Consider the following 20,366-nt stretch of genomic DNA (forward strand, 5'->3'; position numbering starts at 1 on the left):
TTTACTCTGAGTAGGGGTGGGGGAAACCATGGGAGATTGTAGAGTAGAGCAGTGACAAGCTCTGATGTAAGTTTTAACAGATTGCTTAGGACGTGTGTGAAGCATACATTGAAGTAGCAAGGGCAGAAGCAAGGAGACCAGTTAGGAGACACTTGCAATAATCTGGGCAAAATACAGTGATGACTCAGGTCAGGATGCTAGCAGTGCAAGTGGTGAGATGTGTCTGCATTTTGGATATATTTTGAAGGTAGATGTAACAGAAGTTGCCAATGAATTGGATGTGGGATGTGAAAGACAAAAGTTAATGATGACTCTCCAAGTTTCAGGTTGAATAACTTGGAGAGTAGAGTTGCCATTTACTGAAAAGGGGAAGACTGCTGGGAAAACAGGCTTTTTAGGGGAAGACTAAGGACACATCAGTTTAGCTCATGTTAAATTTGAGATACCTATTTGAGTTTTAAGTATAAATGTCAAGTAGAAGGGTAACAAGAAAATCAGGAGATTGTAGCATCTTAAAACCAAGTGAAGAAAATGGAGGATGGCTTTACCAATTATGTCCAGTGGTGTTGAGCAAAATTGCTATTGGATTTAGCCATAGGGAGGCCCTTGGCTATCTCAGCTAGTGGTTTTAGTGGAGGAGTGAGGTTATAGACTGATGGAAGGCATTTCAAGAAAGTAGGAAGAAGAGAACTTGCAGGCAGTGTGTATAGACAAGTCTTTTGTACGGTTTTGCTATAAAACAAAGGAGGGAAATGAGGTGGTACCTAGAGGAGGAAGTGGAGTAAAAAAAAAGGTTTTTAAATATACAAGCAATAACAGTATGTTTACATGTTTATGGGAAAAATAAAATATAGAGAGGAAAGTTGATGTGAAGAAGACAGAGATAAAGACAGAGAGAGAAAAGGAGGGAGGAGGAGGGAGGGAAAGGGGGAGGCTCAGGAAGACGTGTAGCAACACCTGTCAGTAGGTCAAAAGAGGATAGGGTTGAGTGCACACATTGGGCAGTTGGATGTAGACAGGAATACGGAGAGTTCATCTCTGGTTACAAAAGAAAAGACGGAGGTAGGTGGGCATATGAGGGGAGGAAGCTTGTGAAAGATCTTTTCTGTTTGTTTCTATGTTTTCAGTGAAGTAGAAAACTCGGTTGTTAATTGAGAATGAGGAGAGGAGGAGTGAGAGATCTGAGCAGACGAGAAGTAGTGGTCGTCTTCTAGGACAGTGGGATGAGTGCATGGGCTTGGGAAACATATAATGCCAGGTAGCACAAATGGCTCACTTGAGACTTAGGAAGAAACATGTTGTGGAGTGAGTTCTTCAAGGCAAGGAAAGTCTCCAAGAGGGAAACAAATTATGGAAAGGCTAAAACACAGGGTTTTTAAAAGGCTTAAAATGGATATGTTCTCACCTCACGTGGGTCATATTGTTTGAGGCTTCCACTCTCATTAAATTCGGTCAAGACATCCTTTATCTTCTTGGAGGAATCTGAAGAGACACAATTCACACGTGAAACACTGGCAAACAGCTAATCAGAGCTGGGCCAAATAAATCCCCTCCATGTTTATATTGGAGCTGCCCCTCAGTCCCAGAAAATCTGGAGAAATGTCACCCTCTTCTGCCCTTTGCCCTCTCACTTCTTTTTTTCAGTCTGATTTCCCCCTTGCATCTAAATTATATTTCTAAAACACAAATCTGATCAGATCATATCCATACTCCAAACCATTCAAGGGCTTTCTGTTCCCCCAGGATAAAGCTTACCATTCTTAGCTTGGAATATAAGCCCTTGACTTGAAATACAAGCCCTTGGTGATTTTATCTACCCTATTTCTCATTTTCCTATTTGCTCTATGTTTCAGCCATATCAGATTACATTTCCAGACATCCCTGAACATATTGTGTACTCTTTCATGGTGTTTCTACTCTATCTTGCAAATTTCACTCAATTTTCAATATCCAGCTCAAATGTCAACTCCTTTGTAAAGTCTTTCTTAACACCAGTCAGAGTTAGACATTCTCTTAGTTGGCTCCCACATGACTTGTACATAACTATGTAATAGCACTTGTCATATAGTGTTATAGTTATTAACTTGCCTATCTTGCTCACCTCCTGCTTCAGCTTCACCTTGAGAGCTGTTAACTGGCTGGTGAGTCTTTGTCTATCATACTAAGGTCTGATGTGTAACTAAGGCTCAGAAAAACAATGTGTAGATGAGTATATAAACATCTGAGTGAAAATTTCAAAACAATGAAAATTCATTATGTGAGATGGGTGGGCACTAAACCTCATAAGGCTCTGTCCTTGGTGCTGAAACACTGTTGTATGCTACAGCAAGACAGTTTCTTCTACTTCTGGAATCTTGACAGCTCTGTCCCTTTTTTTCTTGATTTTTATTTTTTATCTTGAAGGAGAAAATTGAGCTACTCATTCTGACACACAAAACATAACCTCAATTATGCCTCATAATTAGCATGGTTGATTTTATGTTCCCATGGTATTTCTCACATATTTCTGAAAGCCAGAAGATTTTCCTCTGAAAATTGAGGCCTCCACACCCTGCCATGATTTTCCCTTAATGTTCCCTCTATGTTGCATTTACACTGGAAGGGGATAAAGAGAGACTCAGATAATTCATGAAAGATGGTGGTTTAGAAATGCTGTTGTCTATAGGAAATAATTCAGAAGCAACTGGAGATAAGACTGCCTGCTTCTTTTTGGAATTTTATAAAGACATTGGGAATCCAGAAAAGAGACTCAATAATTGTTACTAAAAACACATTATGAGTGCATCTTGTGTAGCTATCAGCACTCTTGACATCAAAGCAAACCAGGGTTTCTATGACCTTGCTCCCCCTGTCTCCTAATATTGTGGATAATTAAGAGCTTTCCAAGCTCCAAGCTCCATTGTTGTTGATACTTAAATAACTGAGCCAAAGGACGATGTTATTAAAAGCTCACACAGTGTGTTTTGTTGCTCATGCTCCTTGTACAGAGGGTTAAGGTCTCTTAAGCCTAAGTAAAGTAAACATATTCATGGGCTGGGCTGTTCTCCATGGCTTTGCTGACTTGGATTCAATCAAGCAGAAGTTCTAATCATTTCAGGATTGAGACATATTGAAATACCACAGGAAAATGCTTCTGTTGCCTAAAAATGGAAATTTCTTTCTGAAATTCAAAACAGATGTTAAAAAACTAATAGCTCAGTAAGAGCCAGGCAGCAGATGCTGTCAATTTGGGCTGCTTCCATTCAATTCAGAAAACACTACGGAGGGTAAGATGTGGCAAGATACTGTTAACGGACCAGTGGGAAAGATGATCTAAATAATTGTGGTACTAATAGCTGTCCCTTACTGGAAAACTTCACCTGCATAGTCTCATAAACTCTCCTCTACCAATCCATGCAAGCATTTTCTTCTGTTTACAGATGAAGAAGCTGAAATTCAGAAAAATTAATTTGACTTCCTCAAGAGTCAGGGTTGTAACTCAGGTCTAGTCTGGCTCAAAAGTATGCGGTCTTTTCCCTTCAGCGTTATTCACTATAGCTTCCTAAACATTTGTTAACCTAAAGAAGGTGTAATTAAGTGTGACACAATGATATGAAACACCAAGTGAGAAAGAAGGGAAATTAAGATGAAGGTGGGGGAGGTAGCATTTGAGTTGGGGCATAAAGGCTGGGTAAGATTCATAAAAGCAGGTATGAAGTTGAAAGGCTATTCTTGGAAGAGACAAAGGGAGCAATGGTGCAGAGATGGGCACCACAGAAGCTTTCGAACAAGTTAGAACCAGAAAATAATTTGTGGCCAGGTTTGTGGAGAGTCTTGAAGGTAGAGTTAAGAACATTGATTTGAAATGGTCAGAGATTTTTTGAATGGTGAACTAATATAACCGGGTCTCTGTTTTCTAAAGATCATTCTGTAAACAGGATAGAAGAGAAGTTAGAATGAGACCAGAGCTCAGTTAATATCACACATATATTCAAGTTATTCCACAAGCAGTTTAATTATTTAGGAAAACAAATCCTACATTTTAGAATCTATTTTAATGAGAGGTTGTTAGCTCAGCCACAATGGCCAACTTAAAAAAAATTAACATTTGAGAACATGGGTGTCGCTGGTATGACTCCTGCAAGAAGAGTATAGAGTTAGCATTTTGGTTGAGAACCAATAGAGTGATTTCAATTGAACGTATGATGTTTTGATGTTATCATCTCATCTTGGGTATTCCACTGTTCACCCTAGCGGAATTCCTTTGATTCTAAAGTGCTGCTGCTCTATTTTAAAAATTCTGCTTTATATTTAAATGTGTGATATATATACACACATAAATTCATCATATGTTCACATAAAATAAACAGAGGTTTTAAAAAGAAAAAATATAAAAGACATTTATCTGATTAATAGCTTGAAATTAAATGAAAGCACACACACACACACACACACACACACACACCCACACCAGTCCAAGAGGTTTCTAACTAGCTTTCCGTGAGGTGGATTACTCATCAGACATCTACTTCAATTTGCTTTATGGGCTTTCATAAGCTTACAGCATCAATACCCTTTAAAAAAAGAGAATCAACCTTATGCTCAAATTTGGGACACATTACTTTCTCCTTGGATGTCCTTACATACTTTGTAACAGTTTTCTTCTTAACATATTTCTGGGTTGGGTTTCTTTTTCCATGAGGAGTAAGTGGGTATTAAGCATGACTGATCTGCTTCAGTGACCACTGCCTTATTCTGTTTCATCTTAAGACAGAAAAGGAACTTCTTCTGAGCATTCCTTGATCTTATTTTAGGTGTCATCTGTGGGTCCAACAGTATAACTTCACAGAAAATTCCTTTGTCAAAGCCTTTACTGTAATACCACCACTAGACTCAGAGGACACCATGTTCCATTTCTGACTGTACGAAATAGGGCCATTTCCATAGCTCTTTGTAACAGTTCCCATTTTGTTGAGTGCTTATTATATGCTAGATACTGTCCCTGTCACCTTATATATTTTATTTAAATCCCCACGACTACCCTCTAATGTAATAATTATCCTTATTTTAGAGAAGAGGAAATTGAGGCTTATGGAACTTAAGTGATTCTTTCAAGGGCACTCAGCTCATAAGTCATACTTTTTAAATGTTTCTAAATAATGAGACACAGTTATTAGATTCATTGGAAAACCAAACACTGGCAAAGTTAGAGGACAGGACTCTTCCTCTATGAAAGTGGCTCTCAAACCTGTTTGTATGTTGAAATCACCTGGGGAGCGCTACACACACTGTAACCCAAGACTTACCCCAGGTAAATTAAGTCAGCATCTCTTGAGGAACCCGGGAAACAGTATAATTTAAAAGCTTCCTGGAATTCAAACGTACAGTCAAGGTTGAGGACTGCCGTTCTATGACATGATTTTTTTTTTTTTTGGTCATAAATGAACACTATCTTAAAAAGCCCCTGAACTTAAATACTTATTGCCAAGGGAAAAAAGCTTTTAACTCTGCTAAATTTAAAATTGCTGTGTTTGGCAGACATTATCCACTGTTTAAGTGAACAACACCAAAGAACTCTACCCAACAGGTCAGCTTGTTCAGCTGCTTGGCAAGGTAGGGGTATGTTTTGCTTTAACCCAGATTAGCAGGATTATCCACATGTGGTTCTACCCTAAATAGGGTGTTCAGAAAGTTCTTCTCTTTGATCAAGGTCACTAGTGCCCTAAGAAGTTTTCAGTCCAAAACTGTCTTTCATACTCTATGTGCCAAGAACTCTGGGACATAAACCAAGCACTGTTCCTAGTGTTTGAGCAAATTCAAAGGCTTTTTAAGGGAAGAATTTGGCCCTACACACAGACACCTTTGTTGCCTTGTTGGTGGGGACAACGATGTGTTCCATCTGAACAAGCAGACAAATCAGAGACTTCTGTGTTTACAGCAGAATATTAGCTGTGCTGCCAGGACTAGACCCCAAAGTTTACAGTCTGTTGTCTAGTTAAGAACACAGAGTATTTGAGCATTGGACCATTAAACTATTAAACTTTGTAATAACTATAAATCAACATTTTCAAAAGTGAATCTGAAAATCCATATATGAGAGTGGAATTCTAAGGTACGTGGTAACTCTCTATTTCTCAAAGTTCTCTATGAGCCTGTCAAACTGTAATGTGCATATGAGTCACATTGGGCTCTGGTAAAAATGCAGACTCCGTAGGACTGGGCCACAGCCTGAGATTCTACATTCTGAATACGATCCTAAGTGACACCAACTTTGCAGGTTCGTGGACCTCCTTTGATAGGCAGGCTCTAAAGCAATGTGTGTGCCTGTGGATCTGGGGCTAACTGCTGAGGCTTGCCTGTCACAACCCGGAAAAGATCATGATGCTGGGGACAAAGGAACAAAGTAGAGGGACCATAAGTGGTGGGCACACGGAGTCACTGAGTGGAGGGGAAGGGAAAGTTGGCCCATGAGCAAAAAATAAAATCTATATTTTCCTTCTTCCAATGAAAGCGGGTATGTATGAATATATTTTCTAACTACTCTAGGAAGTGACACAGTGAGAGGCACAGAAACAAGAGCAGAGTTTTGTGAGGGTCCTGAAAAAAGAATGTCAAAACAGAAGGGCCGGGGCCAGGAGCATTGCAACAAAAGGCCCACCTCTTCAGCCAGCTGGAGTCGGGCCCCAAAGCAGCATGTGGGAAGCACAAGGGAGAAGCCCAGCTTCATAAGCACTGATGTGCTTGCTACACACATATTCTCCAGCTAAACTTCGTTTCCTATTCACTACTCAGCCCCAGTATGTAGCTCATTGCCTGGAAAAAAAAGATAGATATTCAAGAAAGATCTACTGAGTAAATGAAGGCTAGAAAAGGGATTGAGCTGGTCACACTTGTCCCACATGTCCTATATTCCCAGGGGCATAGAAAGAAATGGTAATGGTTCTCAACCTTGGCTGCTTATTGAAATCACTTGAGGAGCTTTAAATAATACTGATGCCCAGGTCCCATGCCTACACACTGTGATTAAGTCATCTGGGAGGTGTGGGCAGAGCATTGGAAGTATTCAAAACCTTCCATGTGATTTGAACGTGAGCCAAGGCTGAGGACCACTGACCAGTGGGAGTGATGGCTCTGCCACAGATGTTACACAGGAAATAATAAGAAAAGACTTTATATTGAAGCAGAGGGAATTGGGGTCAATACAAAAAATTCTTTAAGACACAATTTTTGTCATCATAAATGATCCGAATGACTGGTGTGGCTTATTTGTGTAAGTAAAATTTGTATTGCTAGAACATTTTCTCACCTTTTCTCCAAATAATTTGGCCTCATCAGTGATATTCCAAAGGAAGGTAGAGAAATGGATCGGACAACTTGGACTGTCAGCATTGCCTGGGAGCTTGTTAGAAAAGCAGAATCTCAGCAATATCTCAGACCTACTGATTCACAATCTGCATTTCAACAGCTTTCCCTGTTGTACATTACAGGTGTGTACATTACACGTTGTTCCATAGAAATTCTTCCCTGTCCATAGATTCTGCGACTCCTGGTGGGCAGAGTCCTGATCATTATTAAAGGAAAAAAAGGTCTGTTGTGCCGAAACACATGACGAGAAATAGTTATGGCTATCCTTCCAAGATAGAAGCAACTAGATATGACCCTTAATGGGCCCAGGACTGCATGAACATTTGATTAAGTCTCACTCTACTGGCCACCATAAATAGCAAGGTTTTAATGGCACTTGCTTAGAGCTTTCTACAAATCAGCCCTAAACATGCTCTCTGACTCTGACAGTTTTGTATTTTGAACTGTACCCACATCTTAAAGTCAGAAACTTTGCCATAATCTGATTTGAATGAAATATATTTCCTAATAGCACAATTTACCAATCTATTCTCTTTAATTAAATCTTAAACTTTTGCTTTAGTGTAATTTAATTGACATACATATCTGTGTGCACGCATGTGTACATACACACACACACACACACACACACACATACACACCCCAATGCATGTTTGAAGGTTGAGTTCCAGTGGGTAATTTTTGGTTTATTTTTTGAAGCTGAATTGAAACACATGAGTTTGTACTAGAATTGAGAGACTTTTGGTTCTAATTTCTGTTTTACCACCAACCTTCTGTATGACCTTGAGCAAGACACTGAGTTCTTCCGGACACAGTAGTCTCATTTTTAAAATGGGTAATGCTTGCAATTGATGATGGTTAAGAGTTCTTCCAACTTGAAAAGTTCTGGCAGGGCATGGTGGCTCACGCCTATAATCCCAGCACTTTGGCAGGCCAAGGCGGGTGGATCACCTGAGGTCAGGAGTTCGAGACCAGCCTGGCCAACATGGTGTAACCTCTTCTCTACTAAAAATACAAAAATTAGCTGGGCGTGATTGCTGGGACCTGTAATCCCAGCTACTGGGGAGGCTGAGGCAGGAGAATTGCTTGAACCCAGGAGGCAGAGGTTACGGTGAGCTGAGATTGTGTCACTGCAGTCTAGCCTGGGTGACAGAGTAAGATGCTGTCTCAAAAAAAAAAAAAAAAAGTTCTACACAGTCCAAGCAACTGGTGGCTGATGAAGGAAATGTTTGGTTTAATTTCTAAGAGAATTAAAGTTTAACGGATGCTTCATCAGTTGTTTTTCCTTTTTTCTCTTTCTGAATAAAGGAATAGTTTCTGTCCTAATGCATCCTGGAACTTTTAAGGAATGAACAAAAAACTGAAATAAAATAGCCCACTTCCCATCAGCCACCAGCAACTCCTGTCAGGAAAAGGATCAGTAGGGGGCATCGCCGAATGCACATACCCTCTGAGGTAGCAATCTGTTTCAATATAGAAACCACGTATTGGAAGAGCTAATGAAGGCCATTTAATCAACCAGATGATTAAAGCTCTTATTTCCCCTATAGTGTCCCAACTAACTCTCTGCCCAGACAGTTCCAGAGAAAGGAAACCCACTCACTTTTAAGTCAATTCAGTTCCCCGTTGGGCAGGTTTAATCACTAGGAATTAATGTATTCCATACTTTAAAGACTTCCTATAATTTCCTCCCGTTAGTCCTAGGGCTACCTCTTGAAGCCATTCAAAATTAACTTCACACCTCTTCCCACAACAGTACTGAGCTATTTTAATACAATGAGCTCTTCTTCACCTTTCCCTTCCCTTCTCCAACAAATATGCCCAGTATCTTCATTTCTCCATAATGAGGCTGTGAGGCCTCTCACCACTCTCAACCAAATTCCAGGTTGTCCATGTCCATGGTAAATCATAGTGGCCACAAATAAATTCAGTTCTCTAGAGAGGTCTGACAGGGTGGGCTAGAATGTGGATATCATTTTGCCTTACTAGACACTATGAGTCTATGAATACAGTCTAAGATTGCAGTGACTGGTTTGGTTAGATGAAATAGCAGAAATGTCGTAAAAAAACCAACAACAACTCTGCAACCACTAAAGGCTACTATGCTTCTGAAGAGTACAGAATCATGTGGGAATGATTCATAATTGATACTGTGTGCTAGCCAGCCTCGAAAGATGGCTGCCACCAATTCTTTCCCTCCCTATATGAGTCTCTCATCCCTGAGATGTGGAGTCCCTTCCTCTACCCCACTGAATGTGAGCCAGGCCTGTGACTGCACTGACCAATGGAACGTGGAGGGAGTTTCCTTCTAGGATCTCTGATGCCAGGTGCTAGAAAGGTCTGACAGCAGCTTCTTTGGTACTCTTGGAGCCTTGAGCTACCATGTTAGATTTCCAGCTTACACTGTTGAAATGAAAGGCCATATGGAAGACAAGAGAGTGCTGGAGACAAGAGGTTCCATGAAGGAACACTGAGGTCCCGCCGTGTGAGTGAATGAGCCACGCCGGACGGTCCAGTCATCAATTGTTTTGAGGCCCCCCACTTGAAGCCCCAAACACGGTGGAGCAGAGATGAGTCATGCTCACTGTGTCTGCCCACGTTCCTGACCCACAGAATCATGGGAAACCAAAATGGTGGTTGTTTCAGCACACAAGTTTGAAGTTGTTTTGATGCTGCAATAGGTAACTGAAACACATTGTGAAGGGGAAGAAAACAGCATACAAAATAGCACAGCATGTATATTCTCAAGTTTGTTTTACACATGTATGTATGTATGTATGTGTGTATATATGTATATGTGCATGCCTATTTTGATACCTATATTTATAAAATTTATACAGAAACATGCTACTGCTGATTATCACTGGAAAATAGAATATGGGTAGCTTTAAATTTCATCTTTCTGTCTTGAAATTTTTACTTTGTTTTCATTTTGTAAAAATTTCTAAATATCACATTTGCTCTTTTGACAAGTACTTTACACTGTAGATTGACAAGAAACGTACTGTCAGCTACATGTGTGTGCATCTGTGTGTCTGTGTGTAGACGTATGTATGTACACCTGCAAAGTAAATGTAGTTGTCCCCAAGAGCAGTTTTAAGATGCTTTACCCCACCCTATAGAAGGTCACCAGAGAAGGTACCAGCTTTACATCATATAAATGGAAAACACCAAGACTCTCTCCAGTGGGTAATCCCACTGGAGAAAGTTCTCAATTCTCAGGCTCCACACTTCGTTACTTTGTTATTGTAAAGCTCCTGTTTATGTGGTTATGGAAGAGTGGTTGCTATGGCAATGCAATCCAACTGAATACCAGAATGTGTCTAAAAACGGTGGGAATGACTTTTTCAGGGTTTCCTCTGAGGATTAATCATTTTGTAAGAATTGTATCCTTTTTTCCTCTCCAGTTCGAACAGTAGCAGAGTGTCTCACCCAGTCCCGGGGACATGGACAACATGCAGAAGGGTCAGAGAAGGACAAAGGTAATGTTTGAAAAAAAGGCCCAATCCAAAAAGAGCCCCCTGCTGAATCCTTGGGTTCCTTTCCAACCCTCTGCCTGCTCGGTGGCTTTGCCGCATTTGGAGCCCCTCCCCACCTTCGCGCCGTCCATGTGTCACTCTTTTCCACCTACTTGCCTTTCTGGCTTTTCTCTCTGTGTCTTCTGCTGACCCCTGATAGAGGTGTACCTTAAGCCTCATTCTCCAGCCTCTTCTTTCCTTTCCTAACATTCCTGCTGTCTGAATGCCTTCATTCATTTTCTTTCTTTCCTTGCCATCTCCACATGTGATTCCCAAGTCAGAGCTACAGACTGACCCCTCATTTCCACTCGCATCCCATCACACACCCTCTTGGGGCCCTGCAGGACATGTCGCTTAGAAAGCAGGATCCACCAGGATGAGGTCCTACTCCCCTTTCTAGTTCTTCCCCCAACACTCCTGATGCCACCACCAACACATGCTCTGGGCTCCCAGCCTCGGAGCTGCTTGCAGTTCTTGGAAGCTCCCATGATGTCCTGCTCCCTGCCCTCCCTTTGCCCAAGCCACATCCTCTGCCCAGAACGCCCTTCCTCCTCCCTCCCCCACAGCTCCTGGAGTCTGGAAACAATGCCTGCATCAGGAAGCCTCCCACCGGGCTGGGCCTTCTCCTCCCAGGCTGCCCACTTCTGAGCACCGGCTATATTGCAACACCCTTGTTTGAGTCCTGTCTGTCTTCCCCTGTGAGGCAGTGATCTCTCTGAGGGCAGGTACTATGTCTCCTTTATTGCTGGATCTCTGGAGCCTGGCACATAGGAAGGCATAGTAGATGTGTTATCACCATCTCAAAATCAACACTCCTGAACATTTGCCATCGGCCCTGCCTCCCGATGTCATTTTACACATTCAGTCTGCAAGGCATCTTTGATGGCTTCCTTTTGTTCTCTATGTGTTGATGATATTTCCACCATAATATTCCATGAATTAGCATTTGTTCATTGCCACACTCACCATCTTGGCCTAGATCTTTGGCTCAGAATAGGTTTCCTCCAAAGGATTCTGCCCAATTCCCTGGCCTGGAAACTGCCTTATCCAAGTCACCCTGCGCACAGTATCCAGATTCATGGCTCTAAATTTTGCCTACACCTTGACATGCGGGACCCAAGGCCTCCTGCTATCCCCATGCCTCCTTCTGTCCTCCTCATTCCCTGCACCTTCTCACCAGCTAGCCCAGAAACCCTCCTTACCCTCCCCTGTGCACCACAGGAATGCATAATGAATGTGTCCTCGCCATCTCAAAATCAACGTTCCCCAAAATTCCCTTTGCTTCCATTGTTCCCCTTTCCATCTACCGCTCGCGTTTTAAACCTCTTTCCTCCATGGAGTTCATCCAGCGAAATCCTCTGTTATAGGTTCAACTATGCCCCCAGCGTCAAACATACATGTTAAAGTCCTATCCCTCAATAACTCAGGATGTAACCTTACTTGGGTTGTTGCAGATGTAATTAGTTAAGAGGAAGTCAGGACCGAATAGGGTGGGTCCAAGCCAATAAGATTGCGTGCTTTGGAAAAGAGGAACTTTGGACACAGAGCTGTGCACACAGGGAGAATGTCATGTGAGGGAGTGCAGGGAGAATACGGCTATCCCCACCCAAAAGCACAGACCTGGAACAGAGCCCTTCACCGCTCTCAGAAGGAACCAGCGCTGCTAACTCCTTGACTGGGGACTTCTAGCTCCCAGAACTTTGAGACAACAAAGCTTTGAGACAAAAAACCCACGATGAATTGAACAAAGTAGCAAAGTATTATAATACAACCCCCATACCAATTTCCCTTGGTTTTTGATTCCTTTCCTGTTTCCACGCTTAGTTTAGACCAGGAGTCCCCAAACTACGGCCCGCGGGCCGCAGGCGGCACCCTGAGGCCATTTATCTGGCTCCCACTGAACTTTAGGAAGGGGCACCTCTTTCATTGGTGGTCAGTGAGAGGAGCACCGTATGTGGCAGCCCTCCAACGGTCTGAGGGACAGTGAACTGGCCCCCTGTGTAAAAAGTCTGGGGACGCCTGGTTTAGACAGCTCTATCAGCACTGTTTGCCTGCTGCCTTGAAGCTGTTTTCTGTGTCACGAGCACATTTCTGATTCCCTAACAAGATTCTGAGTCCTCAAGGGTAGGCCTCTCCTCCGTGCTTCTTCTTCATTCCTGACAAGGCCTGGTACTTTGCTGACCTACAGAGCAAACTGAATTAAATTGAATTTACCCTGGAGGGTAATTTTTTGCTTCTCGCCAATATATTAGAGTTTTTCTAAACGCATGGAGGTCAGATGAGAGACCAGAGGCTCTGGAGTACCGGGAGGGTGACAAGCCAGTAGGCCTATGGTCCCCTGTTGACCTCAGAGAGCATTCGGAGTCACAGGATGCTGGGCTGGAAGGGACCGCAGGGAGAGAACACCTAGTCCAACCCTCTCCTTGTACAGAAGAGATTGCTGAGGCCCTGGGGTGTTAAGGGATGTTACAGCATAGAGAGCAAGAGGCAGAGCTGACTCCTAGACCAGTGCTGGGGACAAGGGCTGCCTGTCCCGTGAGAAGGGGGACCTGTACAAGAGTGATAGGGCAGGTCAACAGCTGCGGGCCTTGTGATTTACAGAAGCACCAGCACAGTTAATGTGAACAGAGAGGCCATGGGACAGGGCATGGAGCAGGCAGTGCAGCTGAGACCTCTGCAAGACAAACGGCCTCCCGGAAAGTCAGTGCCACGCGGCTAAGTGATGGTCACTGTGGGGGCAGAGTGCAGTGGTCAGGTGGTGTCTTGCCACAGCCGGACAGGTTCCTGTCACCAGTCAGGATTGGGAGTCGCTTGAGGGGACACAGCTATGGGCCCATGTGTGGCTGTGCACCTCTGTACCTTGCACTGAATTGGTTCTGGGGCACAGCTAATGGGAAACCAAGAGCCCCGAGTAAAAGCTCAAGCCTTCCCAGAACAAAGTCAAGAAAGAAACACGCATCAGCCTTCAGTACCTTACTGCAAGATGGCTTTGGGTCCACACGCAGGACTATATTAAAGTAAATGATTGAGTAACGTTGTATCCATGCAGCATGCAGCCCTTCAACATGATGCTCTAAAGAGGCTTTAATGGCCTGAGAAAATGCACATGATCTATTAGGTGGGAAATGCAGGTTTAACGATGGGTGTCTACGGAGTGAGCTCAACCGTGTAAAGCAATACGCACAGCAGGAAAGTGCTCTCAAATGTCTGTAGTGTTGTCAGTGACGTTTAACCTACTCTATTTTTTTCTATGCATTTTCCAAATTTCTATGGTGACCACGTAGCATTTATAGAGCCTAAAGATAGTTGGGTTTTTATGTTAAATACACTAATTCTGTGTTTATAAGGAAATAGAAGCTGTCAGCCCCGACATCGTTCTTTGTGGCATTACCATGATAATACAGCTATGCTTTCCAGAAATGATGCCTCTAGCCAAGAGGAAATCCCCTCCCAAGTCTGTCAATGCATTTACTCACATTCCGAATATTTCTGCAGTTGGTCAAATTCTTCTGGAGTAAGGGAGACCCACCGTTCTTCACCCATTTTTAAACTTGGTGTGAGTGGCTAAAGTCCAGAGATGCAGTTTCGTTCACTAGGCTGAAGAGGAGGCCCAGCCCAGGGCCTGGCTCATTGCAGGTTTGCGATGTAAACCCTTCAGGAGACTTCTGGGAGCACTCAAGTCTACACAGCAGCAGCAGGCACCCCTCAGAAGAAGAGACAGACAAGATCTCCGCTACTCCTTAGGCAACATCCTCCTGTCTGTATTCGAGGTAAATTCAGAAATCCTGGCTTTTCCTAGGTAGAAGCAGAAAAACCATTGTAAATGAGAGTGTTTTTTTAAAAAAAAGGCCCTGAATGTTCTTTGCTGAAAGATCTACAGGGGACAATGGTTCCATGGTTCTCAAGGATGGTTCTCCCCTTAGAGAGGTCTGAAGAGGGCACAGTGACAGTTGTCTGGCTGGGGGTGAGAGTTGAGGTGCAAGCTGTGGCCTGTATGAATAGGTGGCCATACTACTCAGCTCTGGGAAATGTTCAACGTCTCACATGAGAGGTGGTATTAGGTTGCCTAAGGATATCCTCGGGGCATAAAAATGCCTTAGGCTGTTGGATGCCTCACGAGTAATTATAGGAACAGGTGCCTATGTAGCCATTCTGTCCTCCATTGATTTCTAAATTCCACCATGAAAGCTCTACTGAGCCATTTTGGAATACCCCAAGGCTGGCTAACATCTCATGACCGGAGCGGTTCTCTGTTCTCTCAGAGCCATAATAAGGAAGTTCAAGGGATGGCCTGCTAGCCTCAGTGAGGCAGGGAAACGGAGATGGATTCAGTCTTTGCTATGGCAGAAAACTGCCATCTTGAAACTGTCTTATTTTTCTGGGTGTTTCTTCTCGGTCTTCTTCAGCCTCTTAATTTGCCATCTTTAAATATTGATGTTTCCACAGCAAAGATATAGAATCAGCCTAAATGCCTATCAATGGAAGACTGGATAAAGGAAATGTGGTACAGGTACACCATGGAATACTACACAGCCATAAAAAAGGAATGAGATCATGTTCCTTGCAGCAAACAAACATTTAGCATCTTTTCTTTTGAGCCTCTCATACTGTGGGTCATTAATCAGTTTCGTGGTTGTGAAATTGACATGATGGATCATAGCAAGCATGTAAACACATGAAATGGAACAGGATAGAATGAGATGGAGCTGAAAATAATACAGTGTGTCTACCATCGTAAGGGGGCATATTATGTCATAAGACTTTTCCTTCAGTTATACACCCATGGTTATACTGATCATAATGTGAAGTGTCTTTCTTATTCTTAGTTGAGGTTACAAACATAGTTGGGAAGCCACCAACCCAAAAACGTGAGAATTAAGACCAATTGAAACACAGCCTCCAGTGTTGCCAAAGAACAAGCTTGGTTTTGATAAAACAGGATCCATCCTGGGAACTGACTGCAAAGCAAGTCTGGGGTACCTGGTGCATATGAGCAGTGCTGGATGAGATGACCAAGTCAGGAGGTGTATATGGATCATCCTCTGAGGAAGTGTGTAGCCTGGTTGTTTTGAACCTGGAAGGTGAACTAGAGCTGAGGGAAGATGCTGGAAAGAGAGAGAGAGATTCTAGCTTTATAAAGAAGACCTTCCACTAACCAAAATGCATGGCAAGGAAATGAAATGCCCACATTCCTGGGGCATTAAGTTCTAGTCTCTCTTCTTGAAAAGTCCAACTCTCTCCTTAATCCAGCCAGCTCAGCTCTGCTCCTTGGCACCTGCTGCTGTCAAGGTCATCAGTGACCTAGTTGCCAAATCCAACAGGCACCTTTCAGTCCTTCCTTGCTTCGTTTCTCTCTGCAGTCTTTGCCATGGCAGAAAACTTCTACCTTGAAACTCTCTCATCTTTCTGGATGTTTCTTCTGAGTCTCCTTCAGTTTCTTCTTTTGCCATCTTTAAATATTGATGTTTCCACAGCAAAGACATAGAATCAGATTAAATGCCTATCAGTGGAAGACTGGATAAAGGAAATGTGATACGAATACACCATGGACTACTACACAGCCATAAAAAAGAATGAGATCATGTTCCTTGCAGCAGCATGGATGGAGCTGGAGGACATTATCCTAAGTGAATTAATGCAGGAACAGAAATCCAGATACAGCACGTCCTCACTTATAAATAGGAGCAGAACATGGACAACACATGGACAGAAAGAAAGGAACAATAGGTACTTGAGGGTGGAGGATGGGAAGAGGGAGAGAGTGGAAAAACTACCTGCTGTGTACTATGCTTATTACTTGAGTGACAAAATCATCTGTACACCAAACCCCTGTGACATGCAAGTTACCTATATGACAAAGCTGCACACATACCCCTGAACCTAAAATGAAAGTTAAAAAAAATTGGTGCTTCCAAAATCCTGTCCTCAGCCCTCTTCTCACTCTACGTCCCTTCCCTGATGGACCTCATCTGCCTCCAAGCTTCAGTGACCCCCAGCATCCTGCGGCAGCCCTGAGCTCTCTCCTTGGTCTGAATCTGAATATTCAGATATTCAGATGCCTTAATCCAGAGCTGAAAACCCAACCATTTACCGTGACTCCCTTGTGTGTCCCAAACCACCCCTCCCAGTGTCCCCAGCTGCTCGGGTTATGCCCGAGTGGAGCCAATGCCCAGGTCAGAGGCGGGAGGCTCAGCTAAGCTCCTCCCCCTTTCTATCCTGCCCAACCCAGGCACTAGCCCTGGAGTTTGACTGTGGACCGTGTGCTTCCTCTTGTCCATCACGCCAGCCCTGTCATTAACTCAGACCTTCCTTCTCTCTTGCCTGGCCCTTGACAGCAGCCTTCTGCTGTCTCCCTGCCTTGTGCTTTGTTTTCCTTTTTTTGGTCTGCTTTCTAAATTGCCAACCAGATCACATCTCTCTCAGTAATAAAATTCCTCAGTAGTTTCTACTGCTTGTAGAATAAGATGCAATCTTCTTTTCATGATACACAGAGCTCTTTATGATCTGGCTCCTGATGATCAATTTAGTCCAAAAGTGAGCAGTATCCTTTAGAAACCTCTTCCATCATGCCAGGAAATCTAGCGTTGCAACCACTGTCGCCACTGCTGCTGCTATCGATGAATGGACGCTCACTTTACACTGTGCTATATGCTTTACACACATGATCCAATGTAGTCCTCTTAATACCACGTAAATTCAATTTTGCTCTCTCTGTTTTGCAGATGAGACAAAATGAGGCTAGGTGTTTAGTAAACATGGTGAGGAGAAAAAAGGAACCACCAGTGATTCTGTTTAAGGATACTCCATGGCCTGGGAATTCTGCTCACCTGCAGCAGCACAGAGGGAGAGCTAAGAGGATGCAAAGGCACACTGCAAAACAGAACAACACTGAACTCAAAACCAGAATGTAGGGAACTGGAATCTGGGCTCTGCCCTCTTCTGAGCTATTTCACCCTAGACATACTTGTCATCTCTTGAAACATGAAGATATTAATGAAAAAGCTTACAGGCTTTGTGTTGAGATTAAGTGGATTAATATACGCAAAACCCATAAAATCAGAATCCCCACCTGGTACAATGCCTGCATGTTGCAAACACTGAATAAATAATTATTATTATCATCCCATTGCAAATACAACATGTAGCAATATGGCTTAAATGATAGGCTGAAAAAAAAAACCAAATAACCCCACTAAAAAGTGGGCAAAGTGCACAGACTTTCTGAAAAGAAGACATACAAGTGGCCAATGAACATGAAAAGAGGCTCAACATTGCTAATCATCAGAGAAATGCAAATCAAAACCATGACTATTAAAGACAAAAAACAGATGCTGGCAAGGCTTTGGAGAAAAGGGAACGCCTATGCATTGCTGGCGGGAATGTAAATTAGTTCAGTCACTGTGGAAAGCAGATTGGAGATTTCTCAAGGAACTTAAAACAGACCTCCCATGCAATGCAGCAATCCCATTACTGCATATATATCCAAACAAAAATAAGTCGTTCCACAAAAAAGACACATACACTCATATGTTCATCCCAGCACTACTCACAGTAGCAAAGGCATGGACTCAACCTGGGTGCTCATCAGTGATGGATTGAATAAAGAAAATGTAGGACATATATACCATGGAATACTACGCAGCCATAAACAGAGTGAAATCATGTCCTTTGCAGTAACACGGATGCAGCTCGTGGCCATTATCCTACATGAATTAACACAGGAATAGAAAATAACCAAATAGAAATATCAAGTACCAAATAGAAAATACGTGAAAACCAAATACCACATGTTCTTCCTTGCAAGTGGGAGCTAAATATTGGGTACATGTGGACATAAATACGGAAATAATAGACACTGGGAATTACTAGAGCAGGGAGGGGAAGGGGGCAAAGGTTGTAAAACTGAAAAACTGGGTACTATGCTCACTACTAGGGTGATGGGATCATTCATACCCCAAACCCCAACATCATGCAATATACTCAGGTAACAAACCTGCCCTTGTACCCCCTGAATAACAGTTGAAATTTAAAAAAAAATCTGCCGACGGTAGTTGCGTAGAAAGTTTCTAGTGTTGTGTCACAGGTTTCTGAATTTGATCTGATACTGCTCCAGGCTGCTGTAATTTTCTAATCACTCATCAAACTCTGATCCATTCATTTTAGTGTCCACTGACGATCCTTGTCTGGATTAATTATTACTATAATACTGATTTTCTAATTCCATCATTCTTTCTATATTTGTTAGTTGGGAGTCTATTTTAAGTAATGGCTTTCCCTTCTTGTTATTTATATCCATTTATATACATATATAAAACAAATAAGTATAAATTACAAATATGTAAATAATACATATTTGTATATAAAACTGCATTTATAGATAATATATATTTATATTCATGGATTCTTATTTTATTTTGTGGGTTACAAATCTGTTGCTATCTTTGATTCTCAAATTGTTCTGGATTAGCTCAGTGGAAGCTCAGCCAAGACGGCTATTTGTTCTTGAGATATATCTCAATCATTTTTTGAGCATGTCCTTATTTTCTGGAACTACAAAATGTTTCAGGCTCATCCTGGACTCTCGCAGCTCAAGTGCTAATAACAGTCATCTCTCTAAGGAGTTCCTTTAGTGACGAATGGCATTTAAAGCTAAGGTTTGGATACCAGGTATGCTCATTGCTGCTGGGGTGTCATTACTTCTAGGCCCTATCAAGGACAGAGCTAGAAAACAGGAGCATGTGTCGGGTGCAGTGACTCATGTATAATCCCAGCACTTTTGGAGACCGAGGCGGAAGGATCACTTGAACCCAGGAGTTCCAGACCAGCCTGGCTAACATGGAAAAACCCCATCTCTACTAAAAATACAAAAATTAGCGGGGCCTGATGGTGCATGCCTGTAGTCCCAGCTACTCAGGAGGCTGAGGCAGGAGAATCACTTGATCCCAGGAGGTGGGGGCTGGATGTTGCAGTGAGCTGAGACTGCATCACTGCCCTTCGGCCTGGGTGACAGAGTGAGACGCTGTCTAAAATAAAAAGAAAGAAGAAGGAAAATAGATGTTATGTACACACACAGACACACACCCACACAGACAGACACACACACACAGACACACACACACACACACACACACACACACACACCCCAGATCTCTCTCTCTCTCTCTCTCTAATCTATCTATCTATCTATCTATCTATCTATCTATCTATCTATCTAATATCTCTATCTCTCTAATCTATCTAATCTCTCTATCTCTCTAACCTTTCTGTCTAATCATCTCTATCTGTCTATTTATCTATGTTAAATACCTTGAGTTCATACTTATACTTCCAACTCCAGTTTCACATTAGAGTCAGTTGTAGCCTTCCCTTCCTCCCATATTTTTTAACTTTCTTCTCTAACAAGCTTTGTTTCCATCATCTACAACATACTTATTTGCTTAATACACAGAAAGTAGTTTCAGAATTGCTAGTCCGCACCTTCGTGAAAAGCAAAACAGACTTCAA

General features: G+C 42.5%; 1 protein-coding gene across 7 annotated transcripts in view; it reads right to left on the minus strand.

Moving 5' to 3' along the window:
* The window catches only part of DGKG (diacylglycerol kinase gamma), a 209,015-nt gene that overhangs the window by 151,930 nt on the left and 36,719 nt on the right, over window positions 1-20,366 (minus strand). For all 7 annotated transcript variants that reach the window (XM_074404673.1, XM_003926986.4, XM_074404671.1 and 4 more), the window contains exons 2-3: window positions 14,339-14,657; window positions 1,406-1,482 (exon numbers count right to left, since the gene is read on the minus strand). In XM_074404673.1, coding sequence (XP_074260774.1) covers window positions 1,406-1,482; window positions 14,339-14,405 — 144 coding nt within the window. In that variant the 5' untranslated portion in view covers window positions 14,406-14,657. The remainder of the gene's footprint in view (window positions 1-1,405; window positions 1,483-14,338; window positions 14,658-20,366) is intronic.

Source organism: Saimiri boliviensis, chromosome 8 (genome assembly GCF_048565385.1).
Source record: "Saimiri boliviensis isolate mSaiBol1 chromosome 8, mSaiBol1.pri, whole genome shotgun sequence".
NCBI classification, from domain to species: Eukaryota; Metazoa; Chordata; class Mammalia; order Primates; family Cebidae; genus Saimiri; species Saimiri boliviensis.